Genomic DNA, 20,590 nt, shown 5'->3' on the forward strand with positions numbered 1-20,590 from the left:
AAAAGTCATTTATCCCATAGTAATGAGCACATAGGCAAATGGGCAATGTCCAAAATTACTTGAAATGTAAAACAAAGCTGAGAATCTATACAACTCTGTATACTTACAAATGAAAACAAATTTTGAAGTAGCACTTGTGAAGAACCAGGCAATTTCCTGACAGAAATTGACTTCTGCTTACCTGTAAGTGACAGGTTCGAAGAACTAGAAATAGACAATCTTCAGTGATACAGGTATCAATGAAAGTGAAGAACATCTAGTTTACACAACACCTTGCTGACAACATTCTCAGCTTGGCACACTTTTTTTTTTTGTTCCACGTTTGAGGTTGAACTGCCTTTTTTGTTGTTCAGAGACCCAAGAGGTAACACCATATCAATACCCCTAAATTATAATCTTAATTATATTCACCTGTTTACTGATTAAAATCTGCTTCCCAGTCTTTCTCCTTTGGCATGATTCCTGGCAACTTCAGTTAATATATGCAATTCTTTTGTTTATGAAATACTTCTTAAGTTCATAAAAAAATATAGACTTTCCTCAGGAAAGGCAGATGTTCAGTTAACAATCATTCTTTGCAAATCTCAGTGTTGTGTATTTTATTTAATCCATTAAAGTTATAGGTTGCAAAGGTTGGCATTACTCTTCGTTGGGATCCATGATGGTAAACTGAGTGGAAGTAAAAACCATTTTTTATATTAATAACTTTGCATGAAGTCTCAATGCACTGTACTAATAATCATATATGAAAAATTTCAAATATACAAATGAAATATCAAAATCAACAAAACTGTTGTTTTAATACCTTAATAAAATAATTAATAAGAACTTTAGATAGGACCTTGGCTTAGTGGTTCCCAGACTTTTAGATTTCAAGGAGCAGTTAAAAAAAAGTGGGGACCAACATAGGGCTGCCAACTTTTTATTTGGCTAAGTAAGGATATTTAAAGCAACTAATACTACTATCAACAACATTTCATAAGAGGATACTTCAATACCACAAAAGCTGGAATAATCTTTTAACAAAAATTAAATTCCAGTTGATAACCTTCCATCAGCCTTTTTCTTTTTGTCCCTTTGTGGATGCTGAAAATTTAGTGTTGGCATAGAATTTGGAAAAATTGTCTAAAATATCATTTAGTCCAACTACTTCAATTATAAGGTAGAGAAGTGCGTGGCTTTGCCTGAAATCAGTTAGTGTTAAAATCAGGGAGAGAAAACACAGCTTCTGACAACACCCTCACAGATACTCAAGGACTAAACATGTTGCTAATTAGGAATCTTAATCAATGTTTACCTTAAAATAAAACAAAACCCTTCATAACTAATGTAAAATCAAATAAACGCACCTACTTTGTAGTGAAAAGACTTGGTATACATGATGGTACCTGTTATAATTTGTCAAAGAAAATAACCCCAAATCATAAATTATCTTAATTACATAAACTATGTCATAAATGATACAATTTAAACTGCCAGCTCTTAATTCTCCAAAATGTTTCCTTCTCAAATACAAGATGAAGATGCTTAATAACTGTCTGTTCCACGAACAGATGAATGTCACTCTAAATCACTGCGAAACAAGTTTCTTCATCACATTAGAAACCTTTCAACCTAACACATCTTAATTCAGAAATCATTGGAACATAAATGATATAGAGAAAAAAAGACAGTGGTAGTGTGGGGGAGCCCCATTTGCCTGATTTCTCAATCAAATGAAAAAGCAATTAGAAGCTTTTAGGGTGCTTAAATAAGAACAGTAATTGCACACAATGACTTTTGTATAATAACATCTCACATCAACTTAGCCACACCCACTTTACTTTTTAGGTTAAGTAACATGGAAAGAGTTTAATATCTCAAAGGAATTCTAGTTCAAAAGTATGTAATAAAACTGTAATATGACCTAGGAAATACCTTTATCTAATTATTTTGGACTATTGAAATGCTACAGTAGATCTGCATTTCACAATTAGGTGATCATTTCCAATTTAGGTGATCATATTCCAATAAGCATACACACCCACATAATCCTATACCTTTGAAAACAGTTTTGAGAATTGGCCCACTAGTTTCTTTTTTCTTCCCCTACTAGCTATAAAAATGTATGACTAATAATATAATTGCAAATTCAAAATTAAGAATACAGTGTCTGTCAAAAGGAAGTCCCTTTGTCAGTAACTTCAGGAGGTCATGGATTTTTCTTTTTTTCCCCTCCCCAAAGCCCCAGTACAGTTGTTAAGTCTTTCTAGTTCTTCTGTGTGAGCTGCCACCACAGCATGGCTACTGACAGACGAGTGGTGTGGTTCCACGACCGGGAACGGAACCCAGACTGCTGAAGTGGATTGTGCTGAACATTAGCCACTAGGCCATCAGGGCTGGCTCAGGATTTTTCTTTGAAACAGTTAAGCTTTAAAAGCATGATGCTCTTGGGCTGGCCCTGTGGCTTAGCAGTTAAGTGTGCGCGCTCCGCTACTGGCGGCCCGGGGTTCGGATCCCGGGCGCGCACTGACACACCGCTTCTCCGGCCATGCTGAGGCCGCATCCCACATACAGCAACTAGAAGGATGTGCAACTATGACATACAACCATCTACTGGGGCTTTGGGGGGGGGGAGAAAAAAAAGGCATGATGCTCTCTTTTGCTGACCCATTCATAGTTATTTAAAAAGGGGGGAGAGGTATGGAAAAAATTCACCCTAAGAATCTGATACGTAGAATCAGAGCTTGTAGTATTTCAGATTTTGTGCCGAAAACGTGCCTTAAAGTCAACTAAGTCACATGGGCTACTTAAAACCATATACACAATTTTTGTATCAACTTTGTCTCCTGTAACACACAAAACTATACATTTAAAACCCACCAGTGATCATACACAATATAGGAGCGCTGATGTTTGGTTTCACTGATTCCTTCGACTTCCAAGGTAATTTTGGATTTTAGCAAGTAGAAACTGGTGATTGATTATTACTGAGAATTCAGGTATACTAAAAGAAATGATGAGAATGTTGAGCTGTTACCTCTGTCAATTTCAAATTATGTTTGCCTATTATTACATATATATTTTGTCATGATTTTTCCTTCTAATTCATAAAATCAAAAAACCTAACTTTACTTAAAAAAATATTAACTACCCCTGTCTTAATTCTTTTATTTCTCCTAATTATTTTGTTCTCACATTTTCTTTTTTCTTAATCAGTAATGAATGCAATGTTTCTGGTCGGATTCTTTGAAGAATATTATATAAACAAACACTTGTCTTCAAATTTTTGCTTTTAAGATAAAGGTCATACAATTTAAAAGAGGGTGCAATTTTTACTTTTCTCCCTAAAATGGTTTCTTTGGTAGAATCAGTCACATGCCTGATTATTGAGTGGGAAATAAAAATCTTCCCATGCCTTTGATCTAGCCTTGCAACTACTATTTCTGTCATGGATGTGTGGCTTTATGTTTAAGAGACTTGACTATGTGCTCCAATTCCTTCAGTGTCCCTAGTTTGAGTGCTTGCTACTTCATGGGCTAAAATTCTGGAACATTCCTTCGTAACTACTTGAAATCTAATATCACTTTGATCTAAATTTCCACTGTTGGTTCCTTTAATGGATCAATTAAATATCCATGAAGATAAATACAAAGAAGTTACCACCCCTTTATTATTGACCTGGCCCACTTATACTTAAGCAGAAGAACATTCAAAGTTCATTTTGATTGAAAACTGTGAGAACATAGAAGCCGTATTTTCTCAGAGCCATGATCACGGTCAAGAAGAAAATCAAGATCTTAACAGGTTTTTCCTAGATTGTATTAAGAGATTAATGTAGCTTAATCACATTCAATTTACTTTCTAGGTTAACTAAGTAGTATTAAAAGAAGATAATTTTTCTTTGAAACTTACAAGTACAATCTGCATATATATAATTTTGACAATAATTTAATATGTTAACGTCAACGCACAACTATGTTCTAATGTCATTATTTTAAATGTAAAGAAACGGATCCTTACAACACCAAAATAACCCATGGGCTATGAGGTTGGTTTTTACTTTTTCCTTTCTTTTTGTTTAAACAAATGTGCACCACGATGGTTCAACAAGTAAGGCAGATGCCATGAATATGAAAGCTGAAGATTGCAATATATCACATCAAGAACCCAGGGGAGGTGAATCAGACAGAAGTGGTAATCATTCTAATTAAACAATCAGGTAACACCATGACAAGTTGGTTTGCAGCATCAAAACTGTCCATTTAAGTGTCTTTTTTCTTAATGATCAGAGGTCCCACGTTGTCTCCAGTCTCTTCGTTGTGTTTTGTGTGAGATCCATCACAGAATGGGAACTAGGAAGAGAAAGAGAGAATGTGAAATGTGTAATTGCAAAACCAGTATTACATAATTAATTCACACATATAACATGAGAACTCAATAAAAAGATTTTTCTTGGCTACCTTATATAGGTTTTCTTAAAGAGCATATGTAAAGTATACATACTAAGTAGGAGGAAGAAATCGACTTGTGTACAATACACAGATCATTAAATGCATTTCCATTTGTGACATTTGATTATGGATGTTAAAAACCCTTTCCATGTTTATGTACTAGTTACATTTCTTTTCTAGTGAGCTATGTCCATTGTCTATTTATAAGAGCCCAAGTTCATTCGTTTAAAACCAGTTTGTACATTATCCCTTTGTTGATCATCTTTGTAGCAATTTTTCCTCCAATCTTTTCTTTTGCTTATTTGTTCACATCCTTAATTTCTCCACTTTTATACAAATATGCTAATATTTCCCTTTTTAACATCCACCACGGAGACTTCTTTCTCCTAGAGATGTGATAAATTTCCATTCCTTTTCATGACTTTACATTTTAGAAATAACTGATATTTTGGTGTCCATTGGGTAGGAAAGAGACAAAACTAAATTTGTAACAGTATTTCGCAAAGTGCTCCAAAGAAGTTAAGTCCTACAAGATGTTCCGATTTGATTTCATTCTGTATTTAGAAAACATATATGGGGCCGGCCCCATGGCGTAGCGGTTAAGTGCATGCGCTCTGCTGCTGGCAGCCCAGGTTCGGATCCCGGGCGCGCACCAATGCACTGCTTGTCAGGCCATGCTGAAGCGGCATCCCACATAAAGTAGAGGAAGATGGGCATGGATGTTAGCTCAGGGCCAGTCTTCCTCAGCAAAAAAGAGGAGGATTGGCATGGATGTTAGCTCAGGGCTGACCTTCCTCACAAACAAACAAACAAACAAAAACATATATAGCTTTCCTGATTCACAACATACATTATTATTTTAAAGAGGTCTTGCTATAAAAAACTACAATTTTAACCCAAAATGTCTCAAGCTGACTGCACTATAGACACTTAACTTTGATATCCATTATCATGGTGTTCTATACAGCACACTTTGCAAAATGCTAAGATCCTGTTGCTTCATTATTATTAGAGGCAGTTGCTTCCCAAATTGTTATACCTTTATTCATAATTTTATCAAAATAAATTCTACATATAAAAATACCTATTTAAAGGTTCTATATTATCATATTCATCAGCCTACTGGAATAATGACTGTGTTTAAAACATGCTTCAATATTTGGTAGGGCTAGTTTTCATTCACATTATTCTTTTATTAAACCTTTCCTACTTATTCTTTACTTAACTTTATTGAACTTTACCTATTCATTCTTCCAGATAAACTTGAGAATTTTTTGCCAAGTCCTATTTTACTACTCTTGTAGTTTTCATCCTTAGGTCTCATGCATATTATGGTGAGATTATTTCTGCTTTTTATGTTTTATGGTTATTGCAACTACGTACATTTTCATACCTGACTACTCTTGCTGTTTTTGCAAGTATATCCTTCCTACTGCTAAATGATAAAGAATTCAACATTTTAAGTGTCTCCTCAGGATTTTACACTTAGAAGGTCCAATTATCAGTAAATTATTTTCTTTCCTTCTATATTTATACCTTTTATTTTTATTTCATGTTAAACGATGATAGCTAGCATCTTTGTTTTATTCTTGATATCTGGAATGTACTTACACTCTAGAATCTAGAATTTCATCATTGTTTAATACAAGGTACACTGTTGCATTGAAGGAGTTCTACTTGGAAGAGTAAAGTAACAGGAGTCTTGGCCTAAAGAGTAAAATTGCCTCATTACAGTGAAGGGAATATAATTTTAGATACCTGAAACTAGGTGATGACGGCATATAATCTTAAACTCTGATGTTAAAAGTGTTTATTTGAAGATTAAAATAATATTTGGTTGATGTTAAAGAAATTCAATTTTAATTTTACTATCTGCATATAATTCTGAGAGGCAGTAAATTAGTTAAAAATTACAGAAAAACTTAAGGTACCAGCATATCTTAAATTTCTAGGTATAAATTCTATCTTGGAGCAGATGGTAATATAAATGTCATATATATAAAGCTTACATTATTTCTTTTTTTTAGGTCAATGAGATGTGTTACACAGTAGATTCATATTAAAAAGAAGTCTTTGCAGCAAAAACATGAACCCAAGCTTTTAGTTTTTTCTTGGCATGAATGAGGAAAGAGGCCATAAAAAAATCAAACTAAAATGTACCTCACAGCAAAGAACAGCATTTCAAAGTGACGTATGTTTAATAAACAAACAGATGATTTTAACAGTGAGAATAAAAGTTTACATTGTAAAAGACTCCATTTTTACAAATAGCACACACAAAACACGTCACTGTGGTTTTATGCACACAGGTTATAAAATATATTTCTGAAAAATCATATATCTGTAAATTAAAAAGCTTACTCAACTTACTGTAATAGCATGTTTAACTTTTATATAGCATGTTTAACTTTTATATCTTTTTTAATCTCATGTTGAAAATACTAGAAAACTAATATATTTTCTCTAATTATTATGCTCCATATATAGAATCAAGAACAAGAGAGAAATCTATAGAGAAATATACAAAGTAAATCTTATAAAAGATTAAGAAAGTCATACATCTAAAATGAGAATATATTTTTTATAATAATCTTGTTCTGCCTAAAAGCTGAAATTTGCCTATTTCACCAAGTTCTTAAAAGTAAACAAGTAAAAAATAAATATTTCTTTAAGAAGTAGTGAGTAGTAAATCCTGGCTATTTGTTAATAAACTTTCATGCTTTTAAAGTGTATAAAGCTTTTATGCCTTTAAAATGTAAACCAGGGGCCAGCCCAGTGGCATAGCAGTTAAGTGCGTGTGCTCTGCTGCGGTGGCCCAGGGTTCGTATCCTGCGCGTGCACCCATGCACCGCTTGTCAAGCCATGCTGTGGCGGCGTCCCATATAAAGTGGAGCAAGATGGGCACGGATGTTAGCCCAGGGCCAGTCTTCCTCAGCTAAAAGAGGAGGATTGGTGACAGATGTTAGCTCAGGGCTGATCTTCCACACACACACACACACACACACACACACACACACACACAATGTAAACCAGGTATTAAATCTTCCACACACACACACACACACACACACACACACACAATGTAAACCAGGTATTAAAAATCATTTTGTTCAGACTAACAGATATCTTTTAATAGCACTTACTTTCTATATCACTTAAACCCAGTAATTATTATATTATTTAACTAATTTCAGAATTTTAAATGAAAGAGGGTTAATAAAATTCTCATGTTTTCATTACATTTATTAAGACAAAAACTACTATAATTCTTAGATTATGTTTGAAAGTATATATCCACCGCAATTTTCTTTCTCTTGCATAGAAAGGAGAAAAAATAAAACAAGACACTTGCTGAAAAACATAAATATTGTTATAATATACCATCTGAATTTTAATGCCAAGTAATTACTATTCATTCATTTATACTTTATTAAGAATCATGAAATAACTTCAATAAATATATTCCATTAACATGTTCAATGTATTCTTCAGAAATTGCTAATCTATCTTGAAATAACTCATTTTGACCTTGGTTGAAAAAATGTTTAGTCTTTTCATTAATTTAAAATGAGTAATTCTTAATGAATAAATATAATGAGAATACCTAATCTTCACATGAAGTTTGGGAGATGATTCTGGGGTTCAATAATTAGCTCATAGTTGATTCTAAAATTTGTTCTAGGATGCCAGTGTTTGTTTATTAACAAATGCTGGAGAAAGTTTGTGATTTAAATTGGCTGAATTTCCTGTATGTCCAGAAAATATCCCATTACGTTTGTTAACCCAATTAGACAACTACAAATCCCAAATATTTGTAAAACTAGGGAAGAGATGGTGGGGAGAAAAGGTTGGAATAAATGTTTAGGAGAAAAAAAACCACTAGAGATCCCTGTTCTTCATTTGGGAAGCTAGCAATGTTACCTTCATTAAAAAAACACAAGATTTGTTTCCTTTTAATGACCCCACATCTCAAGTTATAATCTTTCTGTTATCACGGTGGTTCAAGACGGAAATAAATAAATGCTCTTCCTTGGCTTGTCTCTTCTACCTGCAACAATTAAAAAAAATTTATCTTCCTTCTCCAAACTTTGTATTTTTAAAGAGAGTTTGGATTATATTTCCCAAGGAAGTTGCCCAGGGTCATTTTGGCTCATTATCATAAACTGCTGTGAGAAACATGCTTGCTTTGGTTGAGAAAGAAAACAAAAGCAACGAGATCTTTGAGACTACCTGATAGAGCAATATGATATTTTATATCATTCTTACATACTTACTTTAATAAAACATAAGATAGTGGATACAACAGGAAAATGTGTGTTGAGAAATTAAGATTTTACAAGACTGTTCTTATGTGGCTTGGGCAAGCAATGTAACCAACATTCAGAATGTTGTTTCTATAAAGAAATGGACTCAGTGCAACCCACTTTCAAACCATTAATGGGTTGGAGATTTTCTGTAACACACACACACATCCCACCCCACGAAAAACAAGCCCACCACCACCACCACAAAACAAACAAAAAAACCCCTCCGATCCTGAGGTTGTAAATGCAAGAAATGATGCTACATAGTATGTTTCAACTGCATTTCATTTCAATTTCTTTGAGCTCCTGATGTTAACCTGCAAGCTTTCCTCTATTTTGTGTTGATTTCTTAGTCTGCATTCTTTTGCTGTCCTTGCTCAAACTAACTCTTGTCTCACAGATGGCCACCATACAACTCAGCAAATGATGTAACCAACCTGGGGCGGCGGGTGGCGGTGGGGGCGGGGGGGGGGGGTGCGGTGGATGGGGATCTAGCAAAACTACGTTAGCACACTCTTCCCTCTTACATCAACATTCTCTCATCTTGTTTCGAAAGTAAGACTATTTTTAAGGCTGAGTTTCACATCTGTGCTCTTACTCTCATTTCCTTCCACCCTCTTTCAAGACACCTCTGTCTCAAATAGTATCTTTCCCTGTAGTCGCCTTAGTCATTTCCTCTCTTTTGGCTCCTTTCCTTCTCATTTCACATATTGATAGCCCTTCTGTGAAATACTATGAGATAGGCCAGTTTCTGAAACAGCAGAGGGCATACGGATCCTGGGGGGAAGAGAGGAGTAACGAGGTTCTGCATATTACTAAGAGACCTGATTCATTAGGTCTGGGAAAACTGCTCAAAATGTTAGACACACAACATAGGTTACTGGTGATTGTACCTTAAGAATGAAATAAGATTGAATTAAAATTTATACCACATATAACTTTTTTAGGTAAAAAGCCATTTAAATTTTGTTATATTATAAACACAACTGGTTTGTATGAGAGAAAAAACTGCTGAATATAAACTCAATACAGCCATCTAATCAAAGGTATTAATCACAAGTCTTCTGTGAATTGGCATGTAAGTGTGTGACTTGGCACCTGTATGATAACCTTAGAAACCTCAGGAATGTGGGGAGTTTCCAAAGATGTCTAAAGAATAAGAACATCCATTAACTTGAATAATATTCAAAATGAACTCTTAATTGATTCACGTGGGAATAAAAAGAGCCCAAGATTCAGTGAAAATTCAGAACTGAAAAATCCTAGGTGCAAAGAGGACCACTAATGGCATAAAACACAAGCCAAAAAAAAAAAAAAAAGACACTGAAAATAAAATGACTGGTCTGGCATCCTATTACCTATGGGAAACGACAATCCCTAGTTTAACCATCTGGAAACTCTAAGTGGTATGATGAAAGAATAATTCTGGAATGTTCTGTTGAACTATAAAGTCTAATAAACATTTAAACCACTAGCTTGTGTCCATTTGTGATCCTTCCTGAAATACTTGAGATCGGTCCATGAAAGTCCATATTTGCTTTAGTGACCCTTTACCCTCTGGGAAAACCCAACCAAAGCAAACACCCTTTATCTGACCTCAAAGCTAAGCTTTACAGTTCACTCTAGCAGTTATTTCTTTTTCTTTTCATTCATTGTCACATTTACTGAAATTCTGACATATACTCAGACTTCTACCATTTATTAGTAATTCACACTTTAACCCACTTGGACACAGCTTCCATTCTAATCATTCAGCTGAAATGACACCAAAGGTCAACTGCCTACTCTAATAGTCTATTCACCTGGTTGTCTTTGCACAAGCCGATGCTCACAAAGAAATCTTTGAAACTTTTTCCCTTTTCCATTGTGAAGCCATGATGTTCTTAGTTTTCTTCTAACTCTGGCCAATTTCATCTCCTTTTTTGGCTCTTACTCCTCTTTCCAAAATGCAGGAAATTCTCGAAGATTTCATACTTAGCCCTTGATTTTTATCTGTATCCAGGATCTGCTGCATTCCTACACTTGACTCATCAGTTTTGCTGATCTCTATCTCTAACCCTGATGTCTCAGCATTAGTCCCACGTTTCAGATGGTCTGCTGCACATTCCCATTCAAATGTCACCTCAAACTCATTCTTTGAAACTGAACACCTTATCACTGTCCTAGAAAAATAACTTTTCACCCTGAATCCCTTATTTCTGTTAATGGCACTCCTTCTTCTAATCCTACACGCTTAGATACTTCTGTGAACTTTAACTTTCCACACAAAGCAGTCATTGCATCTGGCTGATCCTTCCCTCAAAATGTGTCAGGTATCTGTTCATTTTTTTCCATTCCCAAAGCCAGCACTCTGGTATAAGTATCATAACTTTATGTCTGAAATCCCTGACAAGGAACTCCCCCACGTCTGGAGGCACTCCTCCACATCACACTGGCACTCAACACTCCTCAATACGGACTTGTTCCTGGGGGAAGAGGGGTGCAAGGACCAGACTAGATTCTTCATTAATCTCATTTGTGCTCATATGAGTACTTTCTAGCAGATCTATAGAATATTATTGAGGATTATTTTCTAGCAATCCCACTAGTACTTATGAACAATCCCACACTGCAAATGAACGGTGTTCTTCTTAAGGTACAACTTGTTGCAATGAGACTATTATATTTTGGGTTCATATTCCATATGTTCATCAAGTAGTTTTCAGACATGATGATATAATCTAAGCACTATATCACTGGATTATACAACAGCAATTGTATTGAGAGGAGGGGGTTAGTGGAGTACGTTTTATAGTACCTAGTATGTGACTTCTTCCTTATTTGTGATGTGTGATTTGTGGTAATGGCTTTCCACTGTGGGAAGAGGTCCCTGACATAATGTGCTTTCAGAAATAGGTACATCATTTTTATTGTCTATTTTCTTCGGCCTTATAGTGTCATCTTTAGTGAAATCCATTTTATTTAATGCTAATAGTGGCAGTACATACAGTATTTTCACCATATTTCTCAGACTACACCAGAAATTCTGAAGTCAGTCAATGTATGAAGCTTTTCAAGATGACCTTGGGAGAGCAATTACCATCTTTAGATCACTAGCTGTCATCACTGTCTAAAAGCTGCCTAAAAGCTGCAAGTATCACAGATGACACTTCCAAATGGAACTTGATGAAATGTAATTCTCACAAAAGAAAATGAGATTTACAAAAATCCTATGTTAGATATTTAACTATAGGAGCTGCAGCTTAAAGAAAGCTTAGGATACAGGGTGAATGTATTTATTGGATAAGGAATTTTTATGGTCAATTTTCCAAAAGTTTCTCTTAAAATTTCTGAAACTTGTCCTAGAATCCAGGAACTTGAAAGCTCAAGAAAAGAACTGACCTCTTCTGTTTCTCTTTGTGTTTAGGCTGCAACCTCCCTTTCCCGGGACAGTGAAGGCTAAGATCCATTTGGGGAGGAAATTCTAAGAGTAAATAAAGGGACTCTTCTCTCTCCTTTGGCCAAGAATACGGTGTACATTCATCTGAACTCAATGAGGGTATGATGTAATTTTACTTTGCATAGTGGTTATACATTTTAGTAAATATATTCCTGAAGAGTACATGGAAACACAGAAGAACAGGATCCATTAAAAAAAGAAAGAAAAGAAAAAGGGATATCTTAATATCTGATGATATAAATTTGACAGAATAGTTTTAAAAGAAATGTTACTTTAAAGATGGCACTATATAAAGGACTTGTTTTCCTCACCTTTTTGGACCTCCAACAACGGCAGTACACGGCTTTATCTCCCAAATCCTCCATGTCAAAAGCATGTACTACCTTGGGGTTGTCTTTCTGGATGTGCGGGTTTACCATAGATTTGTTGCGATGATCTTTAGCATAAAATCTTTTGTAAGCTAGATAACCAATTGCAGCTGTCCCAGCAGCAAAGGTAACTGCTGCAATCCATTCAACTAGAGCAGGGAAGGAAAACAGGAATAATGATCAAAACCAAAACATACGCTAAGAATCTAACATGAATGTTCAGAAAATCCAGTTTTTGAGTATTAAGCATCCCAATAGTCAAAGGTTTTTAAGGTTAACAAAATGGTCAGAACACACTGGTATAATAGTCCCTTGTTAAGACTTTCCCAGCCCTTACTGAGGCAACTGTGTATTTTCTATTGAGTGATGATAGCTAAATTAAGATAGATGGGGGAAACTTAGCAATTATTTTACAGATGGAGAAGGAAAAACAAGGCTTAATAATCTTTTTAAAGTGTTCATAAATAGATTTAAAATAACATGTGAGCCTGCAGATATCTATTGCTTAAAAAAAAAAACCTGATACTTAAAAAAATTCAGAGTACAAACAAGACCCTCCCCCCCAAAAATCAGGAAGTGATTATGTTAACAAAATGACTGATTAGAGTTCATTTAAATAGTAGATCCTTACTGATTTTAAAACACATTATCACAAAAAAAATTGGTATCTGAAGAAAAAAACAAAAAAGGACAAATAAACAAAACCACTCTTACTATTAAACATTCAAAGGAATATATCCAGCAGGATTCTGGGCTTCAAAGTCACTCTTTTTTTTTTTAAATTTCAAAGTGCTTTCGCATTAAAATAAAAATCAGAATGTACTAATTTCATATTTCATAAAAACATGGTTAATATAATTACAGTTATATCCTCATTTAACAAATTCTTAATTTCCATTTCTATCAGTGGATGATTATCTGAATTCCCTACAAACTTCATTTTAAATTTAATGACATTTTTCTACTCAATTATTTACTTGACTAGCAGGCCATCTATTCTTTTCAACGTAGCTTTTCAAGGAGCCCTTAGGAACCCAAGCACTTAACAACTACCCCAGTTCCAGGGAATGTTGGAGAGAAGAAAGTTCTGCATAGTCTGGTTAGCCTCAGCCTCAGAGGAGAGTTGTCTATTCCCAGCATGGAGTAGACTGCAGGAAGAAGTTGAACAGGGGTCAGGATAAACACACTGGACTGCTTCCCAGCACTTCCTAAGTCAGATCTTCATAGTGTTTGAAATAAGTTCCCAGACTATCAAATAAAGCCCTAGAGAGATAAGTACAAAAACACATTCCAAGGCCAAATAAAAACATATAATGAATTAACCGTATGGCTTATTTACACTATTCAATCAAATTTCTTATTGCACTAATGTGAGTAATTACTGTACCTAATAGTGCCTTACATAAAATTGGAGCTCATTCTTACAAAACTCTAAAGGAAAGGAACAACCATTCTCACACTTAGTTCCTTTTATCTTGGTCTTCTCTTCTAGCTTATTCAATAATTTAGTTTTTATCAAATGTTTCTAATCAGCACGTTCCTTCGATTCTATTTTTGACCACCATATTTTTCTCTACAAAGTAATTTAGTTTGTTTTCCTTCCCACAACACTTCCATTCCTCCTTGCTGTAATACCCTCAGACAAACATTAACGTTATGTCCCTTCCCAGGTGCTGCATGACTGAGAAAACAAGTTAATAAGTCATTTGACAGCTTCAAACCTTTGGCCTCATTGGAAGGATGTTTTTTAACTACACATTTTGTGTAGATTTCTCTTGAACCTTAGTGCTGCTTCATGGTATTACCCTAAGGCAATTCCAAGCAGGGCTGGAACTTTGCTCTGATTTCTAGCTTGATTCATGATCTTCCCTTTTGATGCATTATTTTCCATGGAACTCCCTTGAGAAAATATTCCCTATGTCAGGCGCTCAGCAATCCACTTCTTAGCTAATGGAAAGCCACTCTGAATAGCTAATGTACCTATCACGAAATGGGCTAAAATATTGCTTTGCATAGCATATGTTCAATTATGTTTGCTGAATGTTATCTTTAGTACAAACTTAAAAGGGGGAAATATCCCGAAAGACTTAAATAACACAACTCCCTAAATGCTACTGATCTTAGTTACACCTAATTTTTAGGTGAATTATGAAGTAATCTCTAACAGATTTGTTTTAAAGGTGCCCACATATTACAAAAAGGCCCGAGATCCAAAGAACAACTACAGTTTGCTAGTATTAATTAGTCTCACCGTATTCTCTTTTTAGAGAATCCTACAGGAATTTCTACCTGAAACTCATGACAGACCAAAAGAATCTTTCTTAGCCATTAAAACATTCTTCTATTCTCTTTTCTCATACTACTAACAGAATCCATACGGTGACACTTTTTTTTTCAAACCTTTACCTCCCCTGGAGTTTTTGATGGTGGAAGAAATGACAGAATAACTGACATGGAAAAGAGGCAACAGCAAATGAAAGAAACAGGAATTGACTCTAAATACTACCCAAGAGTGGCTGCCCCATGGGGAATCAAAACATGCACTCTGTGACCCTACCTCATAACAATGATCACTTATGACCCTATACAACTGTCACAGTACCATATGTGTGCTAGGAAAATGGCTTTGTATTTGCTCTAATGAGTTTTTTGGAATCAAAGAGCTAGATTAGATCTTAAGAATTCCCATCTCTTTTTATTCCCCTTCCCAAACTCTAATTTTCTAATCTCATTTGAGACAGATGTAAAAGTTCCCAGAATAAGAAAAATGTTGCCGTTTTATCATTTCATTTCTGCAGCCTGAATCAGTCTTTTCTGGCAAAAAGCTGTGGATGCCACTGGCAAGTCTAGGGAAAAGAAGGAAAAGGAAAGTATACGGAGATAGACAAGCATGGTGATGGATTCAAGAGGCAAATTAGAATAGAGAAAGAATTGAAAACCCGAGACAATAAACAAACAAAAAAAACCCAATAAAACCCAAGTCACATTTAGTCCCTGTGTATACGCCTATTAAGAACAGACACAATCTCAGAGGCAACGAGGACTTGACCAAGACCCAAGTTTCAGCTGGCACCTTTTAGACCCTCTTTTAGAACTGGGGTCCAGAAAAATCCTGAGCATTATTCCTGCCTCTTCTGGATCATCCTCACTTCCCTTTTCTACAGACATCTCCCAAGGTATAGTATTCCTACTATCTACCTACACAAATACTATGAATAAGCCAATATAAAGAACAAAATACAGAAAACATATCTCTAAAATATCCCTCCCTTTCTTACTCTTCCCGTGGCCCACTACTGTACAATCTTGGTTCTCTTTTTTAGAATTATTTGGAGATCAAGAAAACATGAACTTGTTCCCAAAGCCCTTGTTTATAACCCATTCCTCGGCTTTTCTCTACGGTGGGGATTATTTTCCGTTAACTTAGACACAAATCTCACCCTACTTCTTTTCCTTTAGCCCCGTTTCTGCTCCAAACTGTCCTCTCCTGCCTAGTATCAACTGCCACAGAATCAGAATGTTGATCTCAGGAGAGGGGGAGGGGAGCTGTGTTTAAATCTTTCCTCCCTTAGGTCTCCCCCAGATTGGTGGGCTGTGCTGGGTAAGGTTCTCCTCTTGAGGCCTGGTGTAAAGGTGGTGTTCAATGTTAGTTAAGTAAAAAGAAATAATAGATTACTAATTTAAATTTGCAACTCCATCTGTCCATCCTACCATCACATTGCTCTTACACCAAATGACTTATCTTTGGCCTGGTCTTAATCTATTGTATTAAAGCGTGGAATTTAAATACTTCCTGAGATTAAAAATAAAACTTTTATTATAGAACATTTCAGAGAAACACAAGGAATAGTATAACGAATTCCCATTTACCCTCACCCAGCTCCAACAAATGTCAATTTACTGCCAATCTTGTTTCATCTATAGCCACCAACCACCCCAATTATTTATTTATTGTTGATAACCAAAGGTACTACCTCCTTTATTCTCAGTATGATCTGCACATTCCTTCTCAGACAAGAACCAAACCCTTAAATAGAAAAATTTAAAACTATACAATAAATGAATATATTCTCATTAAAAAATAAAGTTATTTTAAATGACTCAATGAATTTATTGAACCCAAACAATATTTTCATATGTTGAGGTTAAACTAGAAAATTATGAATTAGTTTCAATAAAATAGATAAGGATATAAAAGTCAGAGAATAAGAACTTATGAAATTTAGTTTTGGTTACATGCGTTGTAGTGTTCAGGGTTCAGAGTGAATAATCAAGTGCAAGGTTGATAGACAAACATCTATTTTGTAACTTGAGGGTAAAGCAAAGTATGAAAAAAAGTGATTTGAGGGGACGGCAGGTTAAGGAAGGCCTTTTAAAATATTTGGTTTAGCTGGCTTTTTTTAAACATCAAGGTGAATTATGAGTGGCTTTGGTCTAAAGAGAACAAAACCCTGTGAGTAAGAGGCGTGAAGACTCATTAGTGAGGCAAGAGTTTAAAGCAGCAAGAGAAGATGGAATCTGGAAGACACGGAGAGAGAATGGCCTCAGTTAATCTCTTCCTTCCAAATAGAGGGGATAGGATTGAGGATGAGAGCAGTTTCAATGCTCTCATTGAACATTCAATGAGTTTTGGAGGTTATTAAGGAGCGAGATGTCCAGTAAACCTCCTAAAGGTCATCTATTGTGTATGAGAAAGAGTCATTAGAGACTGGGGACTCTGCAGTAATGAAAGCCACTTAATGTTAGAACCTATAATAAACTAATATTTGGCATCAAATAAAAAATAAGTTTGGTATGTCAATTATACCTCAATAAGGAAAAAAAAAATAAGTTTGATGTCATCAACCAAACAGGTATCAAGAGCCATTTCAGGGACTGGGATCTTTGGATTTCAGTTCCAATCACTCATCCTCATCGCCTCTCCCAGATTCATGTCTTGGCCTGATTCCCATTAATTTTATTTATAACCCACCCATTATTTTTCCACTGAATATAAACAAGAATTCTGCATGCATACACATACCTTTTTATTTTTTATTTAACATATACTTACATAGTGCTTATCATTGTCAAATACCACTCTAAGCCCTTTAAAACTATTAACTTATTTAATTGAGAAGAGAGATGGCCATGTTCCCCCAAATCATAAGATCTAAATTGATTTTCAATCTATAGGAATTAATAGGTTTGGTTTAAAAGTTGGGAGTAGAACAATTTCAGAGCTAAACATTATAAGGTGGATTCCCAAAACATTCTCTGTCCCTGCCTTGCCACACCACTATATTTGAGGAAGAAGGTACTGGTTGAAGAGATTTACAAAGGCTTTGGGCCTCTCTCCAAAGGCCTCACAACAACTTTTATGCTTTTAGGTGAAAAAAAAAGTAGTTACTTCTCATAACAAAGTTGAGTACTTCAAGTTTAAGCTAATAATCCGCGTCTCCAAGCAATTTTCTATCCCTTAGAAAATGGCAAACTAATGGGAAAGTCACCTTTGGATTCCCCTATGGTTAGATTAAAAAAACAACAAACTTGTCTTGATTGCAAGATTAGCCTGCAGATAGTGTTAAAAAGTCATAGGATTCACCTATGGTTCGATTAAAAAAACAACAAACTTGTGATTGCAAGATTAGCCTGCAGATAGTGTTAAGAAGTCCTAGGATTCACCTATATCACATTTCAATAGGATATAACCTAAAGAGAGCCTAGTGCCCATTTACACAAAATGACTCCACATTTACACAAAATGACTCCACATTTTAAAAATACATTTTGGAATCTTTTGGCCCATATCACACAAGTGCAAAGTGTTTTCCTATGAAATTATCAGTGGCTCAAGTCACATGAACATCTTATTTTACACAATAGTCTTATTCTTGAGAAAATAAAGGTTTGGGCTTTTTTTAAAAAACAACACAAACAAAAATCACTCCCTATTTTAAATGCACCAAGTTCCTTCTATCTAAAGGAGCCCCAAGATGAGTATCCTTTGAAACAATTTTTGCAAATAATCACCTCCTATATACCTCATTCATAACTTAAAAATGTCATGGGTTATCACCCTCACTCTGCCAGGTAACTTTTGACAACAGAAGTGGAATTCTCCAATTTACAGAATCTATTACAAAATTAGGGCTGAAGTTAGTAGGGACCTTTTACAGAACCTGACACTCTAGATGCTCAATATTTACTAAATGAACCGATGGGGCTATTTTAGACTAACTTCTAAACAATCTCTTTACCCTTACTTAACTACTGTTACAGGTAATCACACCTTGAGGTGTGGCGTTTTACACCTGAGCAGAGATCACATGTATCACGTAGTCGGTGCACAGTTATATATTAACAATTATATCACCACCAAGAATTGTTATGTGAAGCTCCACGTTAACCGACTTCTGGCAAGTCGCTTAATTTTAACTGGACCTTCTGTGAAGTAATGTTTCTAAACGCTAGGTACTAGCACAAGAAACAAGGCTGAGAAAACTGAAGGCTCAACGAGCTCGATTTTCAATCCTCTCTTCTGGACTACTGCCACCGAGCGCCAGATGCCAGAGACATAATAAAAAACTGGGAAAACTGAAGATTTCGGATTGGGTATCTTCCCTTTAAAAAAAATGTGCAAAACTAAGATGTGATTAGTCATGCATCGCTTCAGGGGTGCAGGAAATCGACGTTCTGACTCCGCGGTGATTTAAACGTGAGACGGGGGAAGAGGTGTTTCCCCCCCCCCCCCCACCTTTCCTTTTTTCCAGGCCCTGTGACTTAAGAACACAGAGGCATCTCAGGGGAGAACAAGAAAAGCTACCACCGAAATCATCACGTTTTAGGGTTTGGCTAGTTACGGGAAAGGTGGTTCAGACCTGGGTAGATGCTTGCATGGCCCCCACACCACTTATGCCCGAGGATATCACCAATCCATACCCTGACCTCGCCCCCATTCCCCGGCCGGGCCAAGGAGCCCTCACGCCGGCGGAGCGCTTGCCCTTCTGCATCTCAAGGTTACAGGACCGGCGGGCGCGCAGGGCAGCAGTAACAGCCCACAGAGGAGCTGACGAAGCTGCCACCGGTGCGCAGGGCGCCACCCGCTCCCAAGCCCCACTTCACCTCGTACGCTGGAAGTCAGAGTCATGGCGCTGTCGCTTGCAAGGCGTGTGCACAGGACACAGAGCACAAACAGGCTCGCGCGGACAGCAGGAGTCAAGGTGCGACAGGCGGCCTAAGGGCACCTACTCCAGGCTGCTACGGCGCAGGCGCCAAGAGGGGCCGTAAGCACGTGTGTATTATCCGCCCCGGCTGATGCTGAGCATGCGCGGAGCTGCCTCCCGGGCCTTAGGAAACTCTTGAGTCCGGATTTTGACAGCCGCAGGAGCGGGGGAGGAGGAAGAGACCTAGAGAGGGGGCAACTGAGTCTGCGCAATCCTGAGGGGCGGGATCCTAGTGTACAGGGGCAGGGCCTTGGAAATAGGGAGTCCAGGCCAGATTTTACGTCTCTTCCAGGTGTGCGGGTTTCTCCGGGCAGAGGGCCGGTGTTGGGACTTGCCGTAATCAGATATCTAAGATTTTTACCCGACTTTTCTTGCTCAGTCCAGTACCTGCAGGCCGGGTCCAGTTTTCATATAAAATGCCAGTGGCAGACACATGAATCAATTGCGGAGTCTCATTCCAGAACCTCCCCTCGCTGCCAATGTGCATCCCTTTCTTCTGCCTTTGACCCAATTAGTTAGTTATTGAGGACCTTGGAACCTGCGCTAAGGGTCGCGTGGGGGAGAGAAAAAAAACGGCTCATTTCTTCAAAAAAATGTGCTAACTTGAAGGAATAAAGCTTATTCTCTATTTTCTACAGTTTGAAATTAGTGTCGGTTCCAAAATTTTTTATAAAAGCGGTTTAGCGGCACCAATTTGGGGAGGCGGGCAGGATTAACTTGAAGGGTGTTTTGAAGGTGAATCTTCTAATAAGCTGCTTATTTTTACTCCTACTGTTTCTCTGCGGGGGAGGAGTTGGAGGGAGTTGATTGCAGTTAAAGGGTGGCCTCCCAAAGCCACCCT

General features: G+C 36.6%; 1 protein-coding gene across 1 annotated transcript; it reads right to left on the minus strand.

Annotated features, from left to right (window-relative positions):
* Positions 1-906: 906 nt before the first annotated feature.
* On the minus strand, positions 907-19,810 carry CISD1 (CDGSH iron sulfur domain 1). The gene is made up of 3 exons (XM_004427115.3): positions 19,649-19,810; positions 12,488-12,693; positions 907-4,334 (listed from the first exon to the last, which is right to left on the minus strand). Exons 1-3 carry the CDS (start codon positions 19,671-19,673, stop codon positions 4,245-4,247), a joined length of 321 nt encoding a protein of 106 aa, XP_004427172.1. The 5' UTR covers positions 19,674-19,810; the 3' UTR covers positions 907-4,244.
* Positions 19,811-20,590: the final 780 nt, after the last annotated feature.

This window comes from Ceratotherium simum, chromosome 6, assembly GCF_057802395.1.
Source record: "Ceratotherium simum simum isolate JZ-2026a chromosome 6, ASM5780239v1, whole genome shotgun sequence".
NCBI lineage: Eukaryota > Metazoa > Chordata > Mammalia > Perissodactyla > Rhinocerotidae > Ceratotherium > Ceratotherium simum.

Bases quoted from the DNA above. Each gene is read 5' to 3' on its own strand.
- CISD1 (XM_004427115.3), bottom strand. From the start codon at position 19,673: ATGACTCTGACTTCCAGCGTACGAG. The intron at 12,694-19,648 runs GTGAAGTGGGGC...TCCCTGCTCTAG, and splicing joins TCTGACTTCCAGCGTACGAG to TTGAATGGATTGCAGCAGTT. The intron at 4,335-12,487 runs GTGAGGAAAACA...TTCTCTTCCTAG, and splicing joins GTTGTTGGAGGTCCAAAAAG to TTCCCATTCTGTGATGGATC.